The sequence below is a fragment of the Protomyctophum bolini genome (genome assembly GCF_963924005.1).
Source record: "Protomyctophum bolini genome assembly, chromosome: 16".
In the NCBI taxonomy this organism is placed as follows: domain Eukaryota; kingdom Metazoa; phylum Chordata; class Actinopteri; order Myctophiformes; family Myctophidae; genus Protomyctophum; species Protomyctophum bolini.
The window spans coordinates 34,307,080-34,331,072 of record NC_137877.1 but is presented as its reverse complement, the minus strand read 5'-3'; the positions used below and the strand labels follow the sequence as shown (position 1 = coordinate 34,331,072).

The window sequence follows — 23,993 nt, the reverse complement described above, 5'->3', positions numbered from 1 at the left end:
CATTGTACTGTTATCTGTGCATGTGCGTGTGTGTGTGTGTGTGTGTGTGTGTGTGTGTGTGTGTGTGTGCGAGCGTGTGTCTCCTGCCTTGTCCTTTAAAACTGTCTACCTTTGTCTTATATTCCCTCTATTCCCTGCTTCTCTCTGTCATCTTCTCTCATCCCTGCCTCTCTTTCTCTATCTCTCTTGTCCGTCTCTCTCCCTCTCTACCCCCTCCGCTCTCGTAGTCATTGTCCCCTGGGTGCCCTCGCCCCCAGTTCACCCCAAGCTGTGAAAACATGCCGTTTCATCGATACGTCCCGCTAGGAGCATCCTCCATATCATCACGGTCACGCTCAGCGAACGCTCAATACGATCCCCCCCCCCCCAACTCCCCTTTCTGGAAACCCTGCCCCTGAGAGAGAGAGAGAGGGAGAGGGAGAGGGAGAGGGAGAGAGAGGGAGAGAGGGAGAGAGAGAGAGAGAGAGAGATTGAAAAATGACAGTTAAAAGCGAGTCATTGTCCATTTCCACCATCAGAGATGAGCTGTCAGCAAACTGTCACTCTGGGATGATGTGATGAGAGAGAGAGAGAGATGAAAGAGAGAGAGAGAGGGAGAGGGAGATGAAAGAGAGATGGCAGAGAGAGAGAGAGGTAGACAAATGCGAGGGTATGAAAGAGGAGGGCATGGGGCTCCCCCTGCTCCGCCTTACAGAAAAATAATAGTGTGAAATGACATATTTATTTGGGAGACACAATTGCATATAATGTAGATACCAAAGATAAATAAAACATGTATTGTATGAACTGTAAAACCTTTGCGGTTTTGCTGTTTCATAGGAGTATAGTATTGTGCATTTTGACACATCTGTGGTACAGATCATGTGTACCAGTGTGTAGCATCAGCATAACGTGTGTGTGTGTGTGTGTGTGTGTGTGTGTGTGTGTGTGTGTGTGTGTGTGTGTGTGTGTGTGTGTGTGTGTGTGTGTGTGTGTGTGTGTGTGTGTGTGTGTGTGTGTGTGTGTGTGTGTGTGTGTGTGTGTGTGTGTGTGTGTGTGTGTGTGTGTGTGTGTGTGTGTGTGTGTGTGTGTGTGTGTGTGTGTGTGTGTGTGCGTGCGTGCGTGCGTGCGTGCTATAATGACAGTACTTTGTATTCATATATGTACATGTACTTAATGGACCCTAACAGTGGAGCTCATGTCAACCACTTAACCCCTAACGAGTTCAACCTCTCCTTCAGCACACACACATACACACACACAGGGAAGGAACGAAGGATTATGACAAACATAGGCTATATAGGTTACGTTTAAAGGAGAATTCCATGCTAGAGGGCTTTCTTACTTTTATTTGTAGTTGTTACGTCCTCACCAAAGAGGTCCAGGTGTTATTTTGTGCAAAAGCACATTATTGGCTATTTCCCCTACCATAAGCCCTCAATGAATTGAAATGAATTGCATTGAAATGAATGGGGCATTGGGGTGTTAAAATAATGTTTTTGTATATATCCTCTCTTCATAATGTAAATAGTATCCCAAGCGGCACACTTTACTACTTATTTCGATGGAAATAAGCGAATTAGCACAAAAACCCAACCCCCATTGAGGGCTTATATTGGGGAAATAGCCAATAATACACTTTTGCACAGCATAACACATGGACCTCTTTGGTGGGGAAGTAACAACTACAAAGATAGGTAAGAAAGCCTTCTAGCATGGAATTCTCCTTTAAACCCTTCAGCTTTAACTTTTTATCACATTATTTACATGCCGAGGAAACAGTGAAAATAAATAATTACTTGCCGTGCTTATATAAAATACACATTTACCAATTACATGATGATATCAATTATTAATCATAGGTGCGTATTGCGTAATCTCATCATGTGCTACCATGGGACAGCGAGCGAGCTTCGGAGCCGCATGATGGCAGGAACCTTTGAAAGGAGAGAGAGGATGCAGCTTCAAAGGAGATGGAGAGGATGAGACAAAGGAGAAATGACAGGCAGAATGATAGGAACCCAAACGTTTGGTACAGACCAGGATGGAGATATGCACATGTAACGCTGGTACAGACCAGGATGGAGATATGCACATGTAACGCTGGTACAGACCAGGATGGAGATATGCACATGTAACGCTGGTACAGACCAGGATGGAGATATGCACATGTAAGCAGCGTCGGCCTGGGATGAAATGGAACGGGTCCATAGCCCCGGGGCTCCTTGGCATCTCTGCTTCCAGCAATTTCAATAAAAGCATGCAGGCATCGGGCTGCTCGGAGGCAACGTAAAACAAACCTTCTCTGAGGATATACAGTATGGAACTTCAATAGTATATGGAATTTCAATCTATATTGTATCATTGCTGCAGGATAAAAACCCCATTATGCAATACTAGTAATTAGCTGAAATCAATAATGCATCAATGTTCGTATATTAACCGCATTGAGTGAGGGCCGCATGTGGCCACCAGTTGCCCTTGTATGATATAGAGAAGATGTCAGCCAGTGTACCATAGTGGCAGTTCTGTGTTTGAGAGAGAGCAAGTTATCAGAGCACCATCATGATAGTGTGACGGAGGAGAGGTGTGTGTGTGTGTGTGTGTGTGTGTGTGTGCGCGCGCGCGCGCGCGTGAGTAAATGGTGCATTTATATAGTGCCTTAATCCAAGGAGCTTTACATGGATTGTGCATTAACTTCAAATTACTGACAATTGCTGTTATTTTTATCAGATGTCAGAACATTTTAATCATGCAGAACATTGGGATCGTCATTTTAAAATCGTAGCGTGACCCGTGATCTTGATGATGATAAAATACACTGCATGAAATCCTATCAAAGAAACGTTGACAAAGGACCCACATGTCAAAAAGGCTAGTATGCTCCTTTAAACGCTTCCTCCCCATGCGTCTGTATAGAGAAGGGGAGAGAGAGAGAGATGGAGAGAGTGCATGGAAGAGAGAATCAGTGAAGTGGGGTTGCTAGGGAGAAGAAAGCTGTATAGAGCCTGAAAAAGGAGGAGGTGTGTGTGTGTGTGTGTGTGTGTGTGTGTGTGTGTGTGTGTGTGTGTGCGCGCGCGCAGAGAGAGGGAAGGATGGAGGGAGGGAGATGCAGTGAAAATAAATGAGGTCTGCTTGGTCATGTATAGTATAATGTGGAAGGAGCTAAATCAGCATCCTTCGTCCCCCATGGCGATGGCAGCACACTGCAGCCTGCTTGGAACGGCCAAACAGACCACATGGTTATGGAACCATCACCGTTCTGTATGTATTGTACTGTCGTTTATATTACACATAATACGCACATTTAAACCATAGCGCCCCTATTTTTGGGCATATATTTTGCCATATATCATTTGGCACACATAGGCAAACAATCACTCTAGCCGTTGAACAAGCTCACAACACATTGTGAGGTTGTAGATTGACAGTTTTTGGCAATGAGACTTGGTGTATAGGAAAGATTTTGCACAGTCGCCCTCGCCCACTTCGCCTCATTCACTCTGCCTGATGCACACTCAATTAAATTTGCATCTTTGCATTGACATTGTATGTGTGTCTCGCATTGCACAATAAAATCTAACAAGCATAACATAATCTTCGCCTTCCACAAATCACGGCACCCTATCTTTAAAGGTTATCTTTTTAGTTTTTCTTTTAGGTTGTATGACCTCAATTACACTCAAACAATGCAACCTGAACTTTGAACATTCAGTGGATTTTATGTGGGATGGTGTGTTCTGAAGCCTTTTGAGCTGCAATGAAAACAGGCACAATCCCTCAACAGTGACATCTGTTGGCAGATTGTCTTTTTTTGGTGGGGGGGCCCGGGAGGGGGGGGGGGGGGGATTTGTGGACTGTTACATCAGTCCATTACAAAAAAAACCTTTTTTGTTATGTAAGTAGCCTATGGAGATCCGAGACACCAATGTCACAATACAATGTCAAAGGCATTTACATTTACAATCAAACCGCATGGCAATAGATTTCACTGTTAAAGTGTCTGAGGGCCAGATCACAGGATATTCAAACGGTATCTCAAAGAGAACTAGAAAGGCACTCTGTTGAGCTGCCAACTTGCACACTGTGTGTATGGCGTACTTGTGCGCAAGCAGAGCGCATACATACATACATACATACATACATACATACAGGATGGTTTCGGACCATTGTTTAGGTATGCGGTCTAGTCTAACTTGGACTCAGGGGGGTGGACGCCTCTGTCTTGCATAGTCCCCAGTGAATAGGCATGTTGCCCTTCACTGGTAACCCTATTTTGTCATTCTTTTTAATATATGAAGGTATTGTGGGTTGGGATTTTACAAAAAAGACCCCCTTTTAAATACATACATACATACATACATCTCAGAAGTTGAAGCAGTTTTTAAGGACCCACTTTTAGGCCAGTGCAACAGAGCATGTACTTGCCTTTTTTTAAACCCTACCCATTTTAACCAAATACATACATACATACATACTGTACATACATACCCCAGCAGATCGCAGTGCTTGCGCAAGTAATTAAAATTACAAATTGAAGATGATCAGGTATGCCAGGGGAGATGGACCCTGATGAATTAAAAATGAAGCCGAGTCATCTAGATGGAATTAAAGTGCCATTAAACCTCACGGCTGTTACCTTTGGAAAACAGTTTTAAGGTTTTATTGCGAAGTTATGGCTCTCCTGTCACAATAAATCAAGCTGAGGACTTTCCTGATTTAATTTTATCTGTATCCTCTGAGCACATTTCCATTACAAATGGAGACTGATCCATCATGAATTTGAGTCATTGTGTGCCATTAAATTAAGCTAAAGTCTGACCAGCAGTCGGCGTTTCTTTAAAACTGCAGACCCAAGGTCGTGGGGGGTGCTAAACAAAAGTTCTATGTTGGGGCCCTCTGCCCACATATGGAGATTACTACCATAATATTGATGATGTCACTGGAGGGGCCAGCCATCAAGTTCCTCTCATCTCCAGACTGGCCTTCAAGTTCTTTGATAACACTACAGAAATGCCCAAATATGGAGGTTACTGATGTCATAAACTGTCCTCCAAGTATATGATACCAGGTACTACATGGTTAGAGCCCCCGAATTACAGCACATCGACATTCCTTCAGACACGAAAGGATCTCCGAAACAAAGGACTCAGTACTCAGTGGTTTCTGGTTTGCGATGAGAGGTTGCCGTATCGAGCTGGGCGACGTTACGCCCCACATCATTAAGCAGCTGAGACGCCTCGACCAGGTCATCTTCCCCGTCAGCTACAATGACAAGTTCTACAAAGATGTCCTGGAGGTGGGGGAGCTCGCCAAGCTGGCATACTTCAACGACATAGCGGTGGGGTCAGTGTGCTGCCGAGTGGAGCACGCCCACAGCCAGAAGAGGCTGTACATCATGACACTGGGCTGCCTGGCGCCCTACCGGAAACGAGGCGTCGGCACGAAGATGCTTGAGCACGTGCTGAACGTCTGCAAGAAGGACGGTGCCTTCGACAACGCTTACCTTCACGTGCACACCAGCAATCAGTCGGCCATCGACTTTTACCAGAAGTTTGGCTTTAAGATCATCGAAACGAAAAAGGATTACTACAAGGAGATGGAGCCCACGGATGCCCATGTGCTACAGAAAAGCCTCCGTAGCCTGTGTCCGCCCCCCGCTGGAGATCTGCAGAAGGAAGAATAGAGCAGTGGTTCTCAAATGTTTTTTTTTGTTTATTATTTCAAGGAGCCCGAGTTGGGTACATACTTATTATGTCACGGAATGCCATAACTCATAAAGTGTTCCATGGAGTGTAGTCTAGATATGGACATATCGATTATCGATCGGATTGGTGGTTCTGGGAAACCGCATAGCCAAACGACTCGACGGTGGTCACTGCGCTCTGCCCTTGAGTCCTCCTAGGTGATGTGTGTGCCGAGCATATAGCGGTGTGCCATAGCGGTTCTGGGCAACTGGCTGGATCTCCATAAATAGAGCATGTTGGGTTTGTTTATGGTCATGTCTCAGTTATAGTGACATTTGTTTCTGATTGTCCTTCTTACTCTATAGTGTCATTCTATCCTGTCTTCCTCATCGTCTTCGGTTATGGTTTTGACTGAGTCAGAGTGATGTGGTTGTGGTTCACCGGCCCTCCCAGCTATCTGAACAGCATTTATTTCACGGTATGGTTGAATTAAGCTTGATTCTGATTGGTCGCCAAATTATCTGTTATTTCTGTATAATGACCGCTCTGCTCTATAACAGGCGGATGCCTAATCAAACCCTCAGAGCACATGCTGTGCCCCGCTGATTTACTGCTGGTTCAAACTTCCAACATGACAGCCATGTAAACACACAATGTAATTTACAGCTACAACATTGCTTTTGTTGTTCAATGTTTTTGAAAACATTTGAGCGAGGAATAGACGATGCAGTACCCAAAAATGGATTATTTTTTATCAACTCACTTCCTTGTTTTCCAACTGTGCTGCAGGTGGGCAGACACCGGCCAGTGCGACACAGGAAATACCTCGTTTTGTTGCGCTTTGGGTCAATTTATTAATGTATGTATCAAAGTAGCCGTGTAATATAAGCGGCATAATGTATGGCTGAGTCGCTACACGTCGGTGTTTAAACAGCCTATCGGTGATGTATCTATAAACACCACTCAGCCATACATTATCCCTTACGTAATACACAGTAGAATACACAGTAAACGTGGTTCATTAGCACAATAGTGGCTCGTACTACACTACTAACAGAATAACAATGTCACTACAGTGTTTGATTTGTTGGGAATCCATGCCTCTGCTTTTATGTATTGTGTGTTTTCAGAAGTAATCAGTCTGATCAAGACATCTCTGAAACTTGGCCTAAAGGAATTTTATAACCATCAGATGGTTATAAATAAAAGTTTTGATAGAGCAGAAAAGGATGTTGCAATATGTCTAAACTCTTTCTTTTCTGTCAACATCCTAAAATCAGTCTCAGTCTGTTATTTATTGCACTGAAAGTGGGTCTTTAATGGGCATACACACTTTCACTAGCGTGAATATATGAAGAATAAAATAATAATTAACTTAACAACTTTTCCTATATAGCCTACTGTATATACAGTATACTTTGTTAACCAGGGTCCCCAGGGCCCATATATGCAGAATCTCAAAAATAGGCAACAGAAGACATTTCTCAAAAGGAAATATATGTATTTAATTCAGGCCATAAAGATGAATGTGGATGGAAAGGTGGATGTCAAAAGCATATTGTTTTCTGATTTCTTTCCAGGAAAATAGCCGCATTCTGTTTTTCCACTACAAGTTAGACATCTGAAGTTCGACATGTGAACATTGAACATATACAGTACTGTACAGTATGTATATGTTCCTTTCCAATCCACCATCCCTTTAAAATAAGTTGGTAATAATACACATGGGAATCCATTCTGATGATGTGAGCGAGCAGGGCAATCCCAAGCGTCGCACGGCCCGCCCGCTAATGGTGCCCCCCGCCGACAACCGCCCACGGCCCAAGCCCCCCCCCCCCCCCACGTCTCACAAATCTTTGACACGTTTCAGTCTGTTACATAAGAAACGTCAAACGACTCGTGGGCTGACACGAGGGAAAAGAAAAAAACATGATTTCCTTTTGATGAAATGCATTGCCTAAAGTCAGGTGATGAAACACTGGTAATCCGTTTCCCCCCTCACTGCGCAAATCCCTCGCGTCACCAAAGTCTGAAAGAGCGGAGGACTTTAAACGCGAAAATATGCAAATGTAAACGGGAGCTGCCAATCGATTCTTTCCACAGTGGGTTTCCCCCGCGAGGCAAGGAAGAGGGCTACTGGGACATTTTGTTCTGTTGATTATACCAGAGTCACATGTCATCATTACGGAAAACCAACGTGGCGCAGATGACACGAATCCACGGGGAGACAGATGGATCATGGGATGACAGTGAGAAGAAAGAAAGAGAGAGAGTGAGTGTGTATATGTGCGTGTGCGCGTTCGTGCGTGCGAGTGAAAAGAACAGGTGACTGTGTCTATTAAAATATAATGTAGTTGAAGTCGTTTTGTGGACAGAGCAGTGTGTGTGTGTGTGTGTGTGCGCGCATGCGTGTCAGCAGCAAAAAGGGCATTTTTGAAAAGTTCACCAAGGTGTTTCTTTTCATCCAATGAGTGCCACGTCGTTGGCTCTACCCTCGACAACAAGTCTGCGGTGCGACATGACACGGGACGGACAGACAGACAGAACGTTTTTGAGGCCCTGTCACCCTCAAAGCATCGTCACTCATTCATTCAAGTCTGCCTGGTTGCGCATGAGAGAGAGAGGGTGGGGTGGGGCGGGGACGGGGGTTAGAGAAACAAGACAGTGGATTGAATTGAGCAGCAATGGAATACTGCCATTTTGGTCTCAGTGAGACTGCTGAGGTTTGACGTTTAACCACATTATGGCATCCCTGTCTTGGGCATTTCTTTTTGCATGCAACAAAGTATACAGAGCCTACTGTAGGTCTCAAGTGGTTAGCTGAATCAACAAGCAAATATCTGCTTGGTAATTGAAACAGAAAGTCATGAATTCACTTTTGTTTCTGTTGCTGTTAATGTTTCATAGAGGCTGCATTTCCATGAGCCATACAAGGGAGACTTAACACTGGTTGAATAGATGGAAGACACACGCACACACGCACGCACACACACACACACACACACACACACACACACACACACACACACACACACACACACACACACACACACACACACACACACACAGAGGGCACAACCTTGTTGGTTCTTGTTGAACTTGGCATCGGTGGACATGTTCCTCTGTACCTGCATGAAGTAGTATTTTTTCTTCTCCTCGTATGGCTTCGTTCATGTTTAATTAACATGGAACCGTATAGCTCCCTCATTTCCCTCCATGCAGGAAGTGCTTGCCAGCTAGCCCCATTGGAGGAAGGGCAGATAAAAGCAAATCATTAGGCAATTTCATATAGGCAGGCCCTCCATCTCCTCTTGGCAAACACACTCCTCTCTGTCCAGACAAACACATTTCTTTCTTGCGTGGAGGTCTCAATCAATGCCAGGACTAAATGGTCTCCTTATCCGGGCTGATCAATCCATCAGCCTAATGGAGCTCAACCTGATACAGTGCAGACTTCCTTCAAATGTTGTACATTCTGTTCAATAGCTGGTCATTTCACTCACAAGTTTTGCTATTTGCTGAGCGCCGTCCAAAGATATAGCACACACATTCACACACGCACGCATGTCTACACACACACGCACGCATGTCTACACACACACGCACGCATGCTCTCTGTTCGATTTGGTAAACTTTTGTTCTTTAAATCGGTGCTTGATTGAATATCAGTGGTGGTATTAACTTAAACCCATTATACTGCATTGACCGGGGTCCCCTAGGACAGTGGTTCCCAATGTGGGGCCCGGGGACCCCTAGGGGTCCTTGATGGAGTTCCAGGGGGTCCCCAGCTAAATGATAGTTTGGAACCAAATGGACCCTTATGGGTCTCTCTGTAACTCTGAGAGTGTACAAATAGAACGGGTCCATTTGGTTCCATTTGTTAAATTAAATTAACATTGATTTTACAATATCAATTGGGGTCTCAGAGATGGAAATGCCATTTAATGGGGGTCCGTAGCCTGTTGCATATCAAACTGGGGGTCCTTGAAATGAAAATTGTTGAAAATCACCGCTAGAGCTGTAAAAATCTCTCATGGGATATATTTTCAAATGGGGGGCTAATTAGTGTAATTTTGGAGATCCTTGACGTGAAAAAGTTTGGGAACCACTGCGCTGCGCTAGGGGTCTCTACATTACACCTACAGCTTTGAACCACTGCGCTAGGGGTCTCTACATTACACCTACAGCTTTGAACCACTGCGCTAGGGGTCTCTACATTACACCTACAGCTTTGAAGCACTGCGCTAGGGGTCTCTACATTACACCTACAGCTTTGAAGCACTGCGCTAGGGGTCTCTACATTACACCTACAGCTTTGAACCACTGCGCTAGGGGTCTCTACATTACACCTACAGCTTTGCTGAAAATAGCCAATCTATGACCTTTGCTGAAAATCTTCATCAATGACCTTGTATACCACTGTATGTTGCCCCAGAATAGAGACACTAGGGTTCATGTGGTTAAAGAATGAATAGGACACACACACATGCACTATGTTAATTTGACACCTTTGTTTTTAAATCTATGATTTAATCAGTGATGGTAAATGTATTCATATGACACACATTAATTCCCTCTCTCTCTCTCTCTCCCCCCATTCATTCGACTTGGGTAAATTATGGCTTTCATGTTTAAGTGAGTGGTTAATTCTGTGATGGTATTCAAGAATGAATATTATGCATCCTCATCACAGATGCACTGATATATCGTAATGCAGTTTCACAGCACTTTGTCCATCTGTCTCTCTATCATTCTCTCTCTCTAATTCATGAGTGCACCTGTACGGTAGCGGCCGTTTGCTTTAATAAATCTATCAAGCTAACACCGACTCAGCACTTACTTCACGTTGGCATTACCACACTCTGTCTCACATTATGGTACACACTCATGCATACTAATTCAATCACATGCATATATGCACGTGTATGCACGCATGTACGCACGCACGCATGCGCGCGCACACACACACACACACACACGTACAGTCGCGCACACACACACACGCCAACTGCCTAAGGTATAATCCTGATTTCCACCTATAGCCTATTTATTTCGTTTCTGCACTGACTTAAAAAAATATAAATAGGAAATCATATCATGGAAGAATGGCGACCCACACTCGAACCTCCTTCACCCTCCATAATTCTCCCCGTTCAGATGTGAGAGAGGTTCAACACAGCAGGACAAGCCCAGGTCAGCGCCTTTTGGCCCCTCAGTGTTTACACGGTCAGGGTTTTATATAAAGACGCATACGCAGCTCTGCTCATGACCCATCCAGCCTGTTAGCAGGAGATAAACATCACAGCAGAGCAGAGAGGCTGGCAGGCTGGAGGGTTCAGCACTGAGGTAATGGACAATGAAATGATGTCTGGCTGCGGTCATCACACATGGAATGAGAGCAGATAAAAAGAAGCCATTCGGAGGGCAGCAGCAGTGTGATAGCCTGAGGATGAGGAGCGATGAAGAGGGGGAGAAAACGACACGAGTCACTCTGTGGAAGTTCCCAGTTTAACCATATAGGTCTGACCGAAGATCCCTGGTGTTTATGGATAAGAACTAATTTAAGGTTTTATGGCATTTCTGTCCTCGCACTCAAACATGAAACATTGATTGAAATCATTGACTAAATGATTAAAAGTAAAAAATAAAAAAAAAGTTTTCCTTCCCGTTGGCCTGGTCAGCTATGGAGTTCAGGTCCAATGTGTTGTTTCCCTTCCACCCTCCTCCGTCCCTGCAAGGCACCTCAGAAGATCAATCATCTGTTTGCCAAGCCTTTCTTCCAGGACTGATGTTCCTATTTCCTGCCTTTGCTCAGGAAAACAAAAGAATGTCGCACTGACACTGTTTATGTGTCCTAGCAGCAATTTGTCATTATCATATTAATTTGTCTGCCGGTCAGCCCGCTTGTTTACAGCAGTCTCCCAATCAGCCGCGTCAGACTCAATGAATTCCCCACTTGCTGCAATTTTCTGTGCTAGTCCCTATCACCCCCGCCTCCCTCTAAATTAGCCTCAGCTTTGCAGAAAACAGCCGCCGCCTGGTAAATACTCTTCTCCCGGCTTCTGAAGAGACAAAGGACAGCGTCTAGAGGTGGAATGCATGAGCATCGATCGCCACCCCCGGCCACGTCTGGCCTCCACAATAGCACGCTATTGATGTGCTGGAATTGCTTTTGAAGGCAGACAGATTGATATAATGGTGTGTGGTGGCAGGGCCCTCGAGGACGGGCCTGCCAGCGCCCGAGCCTGATTGACTGACCTTGGGTCAATCTAACCATTTGCATCATCGCCCCCTCCCCTTGTTCGGTGTTGGCCCGTGGGCTGCCTGGGAGAACAGAGAGGCTCCTTCTCCAAACCACACAAGAGCAGGAAGTAGACTATTATTAGTCCTCTCTTTATTGTTACTGCAAGCAGGTTAATGCCATCGATTTTGTGTCGGGGCTAGCCTTCCGAAAGCCGATGCAACGGGGCACCCTGAGTTTCCGCATGCCGGCCGACGAGTACTTACTGTAGATACTCTCTCTTTCCCGAGCGCGAGGGACGGCGTCCGCACATCGACCTCTCCCACTGTTGAAGTTCAATGGTCTACCTATTGGCACAGATGTTTCTTGGTTTCTCCGAGTCCAAATAGCACCGAAGAGTTTCAAAGTGTTTCAAGATCTATATAACCGTTCTCTTGCATTTCCTCTATTGTTCACGCCAGAACTAAAGGCTTCCGCTGAAAATCAATTGTTGTAGCAGGACGCTAAACTGACAACAAGAAGGAGAGTAGCTTGCATTTCCTAGTGCCTGCACATCAAGGAAGATGGCTGTGCCTCTGTGTTGTCTATTAGAGTTATCCCATGTGGAGTGAGCATTATGGACTTGATATACCATGAAGTGTTGCACCCTGAAAATAGAAGTTCTACAAGTCTGTAGATTGGCAATTTATTTGGGGCTCGAACCTGGCACGTCACAAAGTATAAATCCGGCTTTATGTTGTTGCCTCTGTCAAAACGGGCACATCCTCATTGTTAACAATTTCTAAATCCCCCTTTGATATTTTGTTTTACCATCTTGTTGTTTTAGCCTTATTGTTTGTCTGTGTGTGTGTTTGCCTGTGTGTGCGTTAGTCTCTGTGAAGTCAAATCTCTTTATTCCTTTCGTTTGTTGTGTATTTTGTGCCTTATTGTGCAGTCGGGCCGCGTCTTGTCTTAGGCGAGAACTAATGTCTCCAGAGGCAAACAGTCATAGCGGGTGGTCAGTTGTTGTCACTCTCCGCTCAGAATGAAAGGACAGAATGAAAGCTATGACCTTATAGGTGGCATGCGGTGGAAGACGGAACACGGATCATGAGATTGTTTTTAGCTCCGGGCACTTCACTATGTCTGGCTGAATTTCTACGCTTCTTACTTTATTAGGCCTCTGCTTTGATCTCTCTCTCTCTCTTTCTCTCTCTCTCTCTCTCTCTCTCTCTCTCTCTCTCTCTCTCTCCTCCAAGCCCTCCTCTCCTGGGGAAGAGGTGGTAGTCTCTACCTTAATCCAACCCTGGGTTACTTTAAAGTATCTCTGGGCTGTGTGATCTCTCCCTCTCTTATTTAGATTGGCACTGCCAGGTAGAGAATTGCAAGGTTTTCCATCTCTCTCCTGGATGCTGCAAGTAAACCTGTGTGTTTTCGTTTTTAAATTACTTAAACCCTACTTAGTTGACTGGCTGAAGGTTCAAGGTTTCTTTATTTTGTCTCCCAAGGGAGAAATTGTCAAGGACCCGCCCTGCAGCATACAGATACAAAACAATACACAATACAAGACAACAAAGGCACACAGTGACCCGTACAACAGCACTATCCCTCTCTCTGTTTCTGGCACAACAGCGCCCCTACTGGTACTCATTATACTGGTGCTCATTAACGTCACATAGGTGAACACATAGGTGAACACGGGAACACGGACATTGCTGTTCCTTGGAGTGGTTGCACCACTCAAAAACCACACAGTGCAAAAGAGGAAGAACATCACCTCATAACCTTCGACCCCTACCCTGTCTGCCCTCTGCAAGGACTCTGTTAAGGAGTGTGATTGACAGAGGGACAAAGGAATGCTTGTACCTATTATATTTGCACGCATGGACCTCGTACCTTCTACCTGATGGCATTAGCTGATACTCAGGGTATAGTACATGGGCGGTGTCAGACACAATTATCTTAACCTGTCCAATGGTGGCCTGCTCAAAGATGACCTGTGGGGTGATCAGAGGTGTAGACATACCCATGATCTTCCCGGCCATTTTGGCTAATCTAAGGATCTCGGATTTGTATTTTACAGTTAGGTTTCCAAACCAACTGGTGATACCATACCTTAGAATAGACTCTATACTAGCTAGAATATCAGCATTATGTTTCTACTTACACCAAAAAGTCTGAGCCTACGGAGAAAATGAAGGCGTTGGTGTACATTTGTACACATGGGAGTGCCAGCTTGGTCCTCTCCATTTCTCACCGGCACACTGATAGGGTTAGAAAGCAACGAGCATCCTTGCAAGCCTTAAAGGAGAATTTCAGACTAGAAGGCTTTCTTACCTTTGTAGTTGTTACGTCCCCACCAAAGAGGTCCAGGTGGTATTTCGTGCAAAAGCGCATTATTGGCTATTTCCCCTACCATAAACCCTCAATGGGGGTTGGGTTTTAGTGCTAATTCGCTTATTTCCATCGAAATAAGTAGTGTGCCGCTTGGGATACTATTTACATCATGAAGAGAGGATATATACAAAACAAATGGATTTTTGAGCGACGGGAATAAGCAAATTAGCACTAAAACCCAATGCCCAATTCAGTTCCATTCAATTCATTGAGGGCTTATGATGGTGTTCAGAGACACACCCTCCTTATGTTCAGCTATAGTGTTCAGAGACACACCCTCCTTATGTTCAGCTATAGTGTTCAGAGACACACCCTCCTTATGTTCAGCTATAGTGTTCAGAGACACACCCTCCTTATGTTCAGCTATAGTGTTCAGAGACACACCCCTTATGTTCAGCTATAGTGTTCAGAGACACACCCCTTATGTTCAGCTATAGTGTTCAGAGACACACCCTCCTTATGTTCAGCTATAGTGTTCAGAGACACACCCTCCTTATGTTCAGCTATAGTGTTCAGAGACACACCCTCCTTATGTTCAGCTATAGTGTTCAGAGACACACCCTCCTTATGTTCAGCTATAGTGTTCAGAGACACACCCTCCTTGTGTTCAGAGACACAAGTGCTCTCTCCACCTCCAGTGTCTGCTGTGCGTCCGGTGAGCTCGCAGCACTCTAAATTTCCAAAAGACAAGCGATGGCTCCAGTGCCCTCGGAGTGGATTTATGAACGTAATGAAAACCAGGAGATAAGAACTGGCTGAGGTTGGAGAAATTAGAAATGTTTATGGAAATCCTTGTGAGCTGCTGCAGCATGTGCAATGGAATGGATATATAAGACATGCCTCTTATCAATTAGTATATGTCTCGCGTGACCTGCATTTAGATTTTGTAATAAATCCAGAATTGTCCTAAATATTGAAGTGACAACAGAGCTGAACTGTGGACCTCTAAATTGGCAGTGAGGTATGCAATACGCAGCAATCCATACTTGTTGATGGATTTGACAGACAGTGGTGGGTGGATGGTTATAGTGTTTATTAAACCAAGTACATCATTGTTTTCTTACTGATAAGAACACAAGATACAGGCTGGACTATTTTACAGCAATATTGTGGCTCAAAGATACATAATGAGAATTGGGCACTGTGTTTGACTGGCAAAAGTATTTCATAATGAAAAATCCAACTGAACTTTCAACTATGCTCCGTTATTCAACGTTTTTTTTTTAAAGTACCTGGAGGTGTGTACCATACAGTAGTTAGCAATGATGTTATTGCCATGTGAGCTTGTAGATCTGCTATTTTTTATGCAAGACACTGGCATACAACAAAGTGTTAATAATTTCCTAATTTCCTAAAAGTCTCACACACATGCACGCCTGTGTGCGCTCGCACGCACACACAGTCAAAACACTTCCAGGCACACAGAGGCACAATAATTATAATGAACCCAACCCCTCGGGCAGCTAAGTCGTCTTTCCATCAACCATCTAATCATGTCTGAATGCTCTTCAGAATACTGTCACCATCTCCTGCTCCGCAGGGTGTCATTTGCACGTCGATACCACTGATGCTAGCGATATGACGTTACATGGCCTTGTATTGTCAGCTGAGTCACTTTTGACAGTGACACAAATAGCCTTTAGCTACATGGCAGCTATAGGGTTGTCAACCGTCCCTTGAAATACTCCATTTGGATACTAAAAGACATGTCCCTTATTGACAGTGGTGGAAAGTAACTAAGTTGTAAGTGCATTTTACTTAAGTGATTTTTGAGATTTGTACTTCACTCAAGTATTTCCAATTACGCTATCTCACAGCCCGCCACTACGGTGGCCCCGAGTGGACATTTCCATTAGTGGCATTTATTGTGGCGTCACTCCATAGAGTAAACATGCTAACACAGCTATTTTCACAAGCCAACAACTATTTATTTCGAAAAGTAAATTCATTCTACTTATTATAGCTGTTTTGCCATCATGTTTTCTTCATAATATATCTGTCTATTTGGAAATAACCTTACATGGTGCAGAGAAAACATGTAGGAACGCTAAGAATGCTATACGTGAACTACTGCTACTCCTGTGTTCCTGTCTGTAGGCCTACAACGTTGCTCTCTTGATTGTTCCTACTGGTCCATTGTAGCTATGATAGCATCAGCAGGTGGGGTACAGCATGTTGGATTTTACCCTTATCCTTTTCAGAGCAGGACAAGATTCCCTGCTGCACGGATACTGAAAGACACCTCACCAACACTGTAGGTCGCAGATTACTATGGAAACCTATCAGTCAGTCAGTCTGTCACACCTCCACTGGGCCCTAACTGGGTTGGCACGAGGCCCCGCCTGGCCTTACTAAATGGCACAAATCTTTCGCCCTACCCGGCCCGAAAACGTTAATTAAAAAAAGAAAGTCCATATATGGGCATTCCCAGACCTGTAGTTTCAGCAGCGCGACCTCGCTAGTCATTACGCCAGCTAAGGAGGAGCAGGTGAATGTAGGTTTCTGGTGCTGTACAGAAATAAATACAGTCCCTTGCTATTGAGTCCGTTACAGTCTGATTGTTTGAATAAACAACGAGGCGATAAATGGGTCCGTGATTGCCTTAGGCAAATGTTTCTTAATGTCAAATGCAGCTGCCCTTTCAACTATGTTCAGTGTTACTCAAACACATGGTGTGTTATTAAAGTTTGAAGAAAGACCTTTCAGGACTTGTGGTGGGCACAGGGAGGGCTGCATTGGGAGGTGACTGTACCAAAATTAGGAGAGAATTCCTCTGAAGGACTGGTGACTTTGAAATGAGGGAATGGTTCACTGGCTGATGTTAATGTGATCTCCCTTATGGTACACAATGTGAAATAAGCGTGTAAGTACGTATCCATTCTGTGTTACAGAACCCTGTCTTCAACGAACACGGCATAAAACTAAATGTTTAAATGTGTCAACACAAGCAAAATGCATGTTGGAAATTATTTGAGTGATGTGTGTGTGTGTGCGTGTGTGGGGGGGGGGGGGGGATGCAGTGGGATGCTATTCAGTGTGCAGGCTTCTGTTACTCTGTTTTATTATGATTGTGTGCATGTTGGAGACCTGATGCATTGCTTAGCCTACATTACAACAAGAACGGAAAAGACAATTGTAGCAAGAGGTGAAGACATTTTACATAAATCACATTGGACTGAGATATCATCTTGTGTATACCTTGCACATTTTGTACGTTTTGTATGCAACACATTATTTTGATATGACAGAAGGCATAGCGTGGTTTCCCAGACAAAATGATGTTCTCACAGCATAACAATGAGATACACGGCATATATTATACTCTATAGAGCACCGATGTCTGATGTAATTCGCGCATCCTACCTGGCTGCGTCACGTTTTTTCCCCGTTCTGAATTCCCATAGATGTGTTTAACATCGCGTCATAAGAAATGTGTTACAAAAATAAACAAATGGACCCAGCGGTTTGACTCATGGATATGAAGCATCAACCAGACTGTATCAAATATGAGTGACTGACTGACTATCGTAAACGTTACAGAGCCACCTCCCTGGCAATATCACCTGGACAGTTTGTTTATTTTTGGACCACAAATGTTATAAGAGATTATTTTAAGATGGCCAATATGTTATTATTTTACGAATACTTCCGTGGCCCATGGGGATGAACGAGTGATGTCAGTACTTTGCTACTGTATATCACTATCGTTGCTATTATTGACTGTTGTTTTAAATAAACGTTTACAGTGTGATAAGCACGCCCCCAGAACCGAGAGAGACTCTGGTATAGTTCAGCCAGGGCCCAATAAATGGGCGAGCGAAACCGGTTTCGACCAGTATGCTCGACAAACGAACTTGCGCACACGTTTGTGTGGGATTTTGTACAGAGGTGACACTACTGCACACATTCGAGTCATAACTCTGACGCAAAACAAGATGATGGGGGGGGGGGGGGGGGAAGGCAGTATATGCTGGGCAAGCAACGCCATAGAAGTGACTGATCATGGATGTCCTGTTTCCACTACTTCTAACTCTATGGTGATAAGAGTGGTAGCATGTGTATATAGAGGCTATTTTGCATGGGTATGAATAATAAGGTGTGTGCCTTGGTATGCCTTGGGCAGAAAACGTTTCAAAACCACTAGTCTAAGGACATGCTTATGCTGGTTTTATATATATATATAGTCTGTGAATTGTCATACTGTAGTGAAATGAATGGAAACAAATGTCTTCCAAACCAACTACAGTACACTTTGGCAATGGGGTGGCAGTAATAAATACTATGTATATATAACTGTGATGAGTCATAGTCATCATATGCTGAACCCTGCCAGACCACCGGTGTGGCCATTTAAAACTTGGCGGGCAGTGAAACAGCAGCTTATCAAATATAAGTCAGATGACAATGGGTCTGAAACGCCATTTCATGACTGTTATGTCTTCTATGTATACAGGAAGCAAAGGAGGGATTGTCATTGTGTGGGTTATTCTGCACTTTGTGTGGGGAAGAAAGATTGGAATAAACCACTTCAACCCTATAGCGTCCATATTCTGGGCATTTTTTATCAATCTAATTCATCTTATTCTTATTCTTATACAACACCCTCTTTGTGGCATTCGGTCAAAATATGATGAGGAAATGTGGTGGTCTGCATCTTATGTAGGAAAGACAGATGTGCATACAGGAACACATCAATCTGTCTAAATAGATTATGTGGACACAATCTGAATAATCCCTTTCTCTAACGCCAAGTGTAAAAGTGCATTTTGTTATACCAACAAGCATTCCTCCTGCAGAGTGTGTCACCTGCTGTTTTCGGACTACAGCATTCTCAGCAGGTGTGATCTTTTTATTTACTTCGACCAAACAAAAACAGCCTGTCTTTGCATTCTGAGGGCCGGGTGCTCCCATGAACAGAGGACAACATAAATACTGTAACATCTGCTGCAGAATGCACACCTGTGATTTCTCTCCAAAACATGCTTCTTGCAGGTTGCTGACAGTTCAAATTCTCACCAGGTTTATCCAAGAACAGAAGTGTGTGTGTGTGTGTGTGTGTGTGTGTGTGTGTGTGTGTGTGCGTGTGTGTGCGTGTGTGCGTGTGCGTGTGCGTGTGTGTGTGTGTGTGTGTGTGTGTGTGTGTGTGTGTGTGTGTGTGTGTGTGTGTGTGTGTGTGTGTGTGTGTGTGTGTGTGTGTGTGAGAATATCATATCGTTGCTGTCGGGCAGAATCCTTGTATCTATTTCACCTTTTTGTCTTGAATAATGCACTTTTCGGTCACAAAAGTAACAAACCCTATAAGATCACAATGCATTGCATCTTGACACATTATGCTCCTTTACTGTATAGTAGATGTGTATGATGCAGTATATACAATTATAGTAGCTGCTGTTTTGTAGCTGTTGTTTTAGCTATTGAAAAAATAATTGCCCAGGGTAGGTATGCTATTCCAGCAACACAGCACAATCACACAGACACAGACATACAAACCAGGGAGCTGACCAGTACATCCACAGTCTGTTGGCCACTGAGCAGCCGCTAAAGGGCACTTCAGCGGTGTTGGGGGAGTGGTGAGTAATTCACTTCCCTACCCAGATTGATCTTGCTGGTCAGGGGGATTGAACTCGGAACTCTTTTCTTATTTTCTCAACAAGCATGCTTTCTCTTACCTTTGGGCCACCGCTGCCCCAAATTTGAAAGATTTTGGCTGTATGACAAGCCCAAAATAGAGACCCAGCTTGAAAAGTGTTTTGAATGTGAGCTTATGACTAAGTAATTACTGCAATGAATGCATTCGGAACACACACACACACACACACACACACACACATGAACCCTTATAGATCTTTAACTCTTGAGAGTGTAAAATGAAACCAAATGTATACCCGTACGGGTCGATTTGGTTTCATTTTACGCTCTCAAGAGTTACATTATTGTAAAACACGTGTACAAAAAGTGTACACAATTAGAGAATGTAGAATAATTGTCAGTTTGCCTGTTGTCTCTCCTATGGTACCAACAGCAAGTTTTGAGTCTGAGAGGCTAAATCTCATCAAATGGTCGGTCCGTGGCTCAGATGCCAAATACATGATGGTCCTTGATATGAAAAGGGTTGAAAACCACTAGGCTTCGGACTTAAAATATTTACGCCTTGTATGAATTCCATCTATCCAGCACACGAGTATACAGGAGCCTTCATTGACGAGCAGCTTTGGGATGTGCCTCTGCATGCATCCTCGTGAAACTCTGCAGAGCATGTTTCTAAAACGTCCAAAGCCCAAAGTGGACAGCAGGACCGCACCGCATGAGCCTGGTGAGAAGACAGCCGTAAGCTCAGGTGTGGAGGAAATCAAAGTCCGGCACACAGTTTGCTTAGCTTGCTGCGACAAGATGAAACAACAGCAATCTGCCGTTTTTCAAACAAAAGGGTTTGGAGAAAGAAAAATAAACTATACTTTACCGTAGAAGCAGCTCACACTCGCCGTGTGCAAACACACATCCGACCGGGATGAAAGAAAGCCTTGTTGAAAGCGTGGCACGTTTTATAGAATTGCCTCGCATGCTGCATTATGTTCATAATGTCTCAAAATGCATGCTTTATTTATTTTACTTTTGGAGACACCTCGAGGTACTTGAGGCAAGTTTGTTTAGAGTAAAAGATGCTCGCATTTCAATTTCCCACGGTGATCATGTCTGTTCTACCCTCTGTTGTTTGTTCATGTAGCATTAGCTACAAACTCACAGGATGACACTGCTTTATATAAGAACCAGAGAGCTAACTAATTGTCAACGCTAATTATTTTCAACATGTCAGCTGTGTCAGTTTGCAGTTTGTTTCTGGAGCAGTGGAGGTACAATTTGATATTAAAGTAGAATCTTTGATTGTCGGCACTAAAATATGAAGCCAAGAGGCATGTTGGTTTAAATTACAGAGAGACACACTTTTACGGTCAGTATGTTAAATAGACGATGTGACTCATTGACTTTCACCTGTCGATAGCCGACGGGCCACAATAATGGACGCTTGCACTTTGGGGAGCTCTTTGAGCACTGTGCACTCATTCTACCCGCATAATGGAAGCCAGGTTCAGTCAGCATGCAGTGACTGAAATACATTTCACCTGTGTCAATTTGTGCTGTGTTGTGCATCAGAGCTGCCCATGTCAATGCTGGCCTTTGTTCAGCTGTTGTTTACACCTATACCGGTATACTACACCTAACTTGTATTCCAAAACTAAGGATCTATGAATTGACCACTACATCCATACCTCCATCACAAACTGTGTTGCCCTTTCTAGCGATAGGTTGTGTCTATGAATGGTCACTAGAGAGAGATTTCAGAGATGTTTGTACCTCCTGGAAGTCAGCTGGAGTATCTTGTGTGTCATAGATGACATACTGTACAGTATTGTAGTTTGGGACCATGCAGCCGAACCTAACAAATGTCAGTTGTTCTGGTGTAGTATTTATGCAACTCTCTGGTGAAAGAGAAACGCCATAAAGTGCTGTTTAAATTGTGAGATGTTTTAGGCTGGTTCGGGCTCAGATTTCTGCAGCACAACAACAAAAAGTTCAGCTACGCAATGCATGCGTAACGTAGGCTGCGAAGGCTACGTTGAGTTGAAAACACTGGCGTACAATCATTGATTCCTCGTCGGGTCTTCAAAATCTCTGAAATAATCGGAGCTCGGAGTAAATGTTTACTTTACTTTACTTTAATTTGTTTATTTGGACAGGACAATGCATATTAATGGACGTCACACGGACGTAAATACACCGGATATAGCACAGTTGCTAGTTTGTCATGTGTCCTCTCAGGCTCTGTGTAGTCATTTGAAAGAAATCTCGTAACGGGTCGGAATCAGACGAAATTGTCACAGATCCATCCGGGTTTGGTTTTCTTATTTGAAAATGTTTTCGGAATGGGTCGGAATCTGATAATATTTCACAGATCAATTTCGGGGTTCGGGAGAATTTTCTTTGACCCGTGAAGAGCTCTACAGTACACTGGGTGATGTTGACCAGTGATGGTACACTGTGTTATTATTAAACTCAGCCAGCTGGTTGAGTGCCCACTCCTCTTAACATGGCCTCCATTCAGGTCCAAATGTCCTGCAATGTGGCCTCGACTCTCCTTCACTTTCACACCATCTGTTCTCAATTATGTTGCTTTTTATCTGTTTAACAGGCAGGTTTAAAACGCTGCTTTGACTCACTGTGAGGGGAGAGGGGAGGGGGGGGGTGCATATGTGTGTATGCACGTGAGACTGTGTGCGTGCATGTGTGTCTGACTGGGTGCATTTATGTGTATGTGTGCACACAATTATGTGCATAATTTGAGTGTGTGCACATGTACATGTGGCACATAGAGCGAGGGGATATTAAGCAAAGGCAAAGCGTTTAAGCTCAGTATAAACTCGATGGTGTAGGATGGTGTCACGTGCCAAAAATAGCAGATCTGCAAGCTCACATCTAGTTGCATCCGCGACGTGAGGTGATCTTGCAGATCAGCTATTTTTGGCACTGTACACTGTACAAGACAAAGATGGTGAGAGAGAGAGAGAGAGAGAGAGAGAGAGAGTGAGAGAGAGAGAGAAAGCGACTACAATCTCCCAAAAGGACATCGCAGTGTTTATAGAGTCGTAAAAAATAATACCACTCTATACCAAGTACAACATGGTTGTATCCTCTGCAATATGAAGCCATATTGTATTTTTGCATCGTCAACATGGACAGTGAGAGGAGCAGAGAGGTACTTGTGGTTCACGAGGTTCGTAAATCCACACGTATACAGCTGAAAGAGGCGGACAAACTGACGACATGCGGCTTTTGCCGTATTTCTGAGGCAGATCTTGATAAATCAGCGATATGCACATTTTATAGTTGAGTGCACAGATGGTATGGATGACTTAAAGGGACCCTGGTTTTAATGCAACTCATATCACCATTTCCATTAGTCTCTACTCTAACAGTAAAACTGCCAACACGTCATTTATACACTTTGGGTTTTTTCCCCCTTTCATATTTTCAAATGGATATAACACTTTATGATATACAGTGCAGGCCTCACTAGCTCCCAGCTACAAGACTTTCACTAAAACAAGGTTATGATTTATTGCCCAAAAACAACACATTTCACTATTTCGACCAACATAATCCAATCTCTGTGAGTAACGGAGTTGCAAATTGGACAGGTTGGTTCTGCATTAGATTTCACTTTAAACTTGTGATTAAAATGATATATGTCATAATGTTTGTGAGTTGTGACGTACTGTAGCAATAGTGTCGTGACACATTAGTGTTATAAGTCATGACAGGTGTTATTATTTTTGATGACATGAACTTACAGTACAAGTATGTCACTTTGTCACAAGCTAAAGTTTGTTAATTGTATTGTAGTTATTGTACAGTATGTATGTGCCCTCTGGCCAATCAGACAACGTGGGGTCCAGGGACTGTAACACTCTAAGTTAAGCTAATGCTCAATACAATGGGGTTCCGTGGTCTAATGCATAATGTATGTTTAAACTCCCAACGTCAAATCATGGAAACACAGATGCAAGTTCTGTGTGAATGCGTACTGCGTACGTGGGTGTATTTTAAATTGAAGGTTGATCAGTCATCTCTAGATGATAAACTGGTTCTTCAGAATGGAGTGGGAGTAGAGGAGTGTGAGCCATTTTGACGTAGGACGCAGGACGTCTAACACA

The 23,993-nt window shown here is 43.8% G+C and overlaps 1 protein-coding gene across 1 annotated transcript; it reads left to right on the top strand.

Moving 5' to 3' along the window:
* Nucleotides 1-5,155: 5,155 nt before the first annotated feature.
* Nucleotides 5,156-5,665, top strand: LOC308330327 (N-alpha-acetyltransferase 50-like; the record flags this gene model as incomplete). Its single annotated transcript, XM_080785176.1, has 1 exon — nt 5,156-5,665. One exon carries the CDS (start codon nt 5,156-5,158, stop codon nt 5,663-5,665), a length of 510 nt encoding a protein of 169 aa, XP_080641302.1.
* Nucleotides 5,666-23,993: the final 18,328 nt, after the last annotated feature.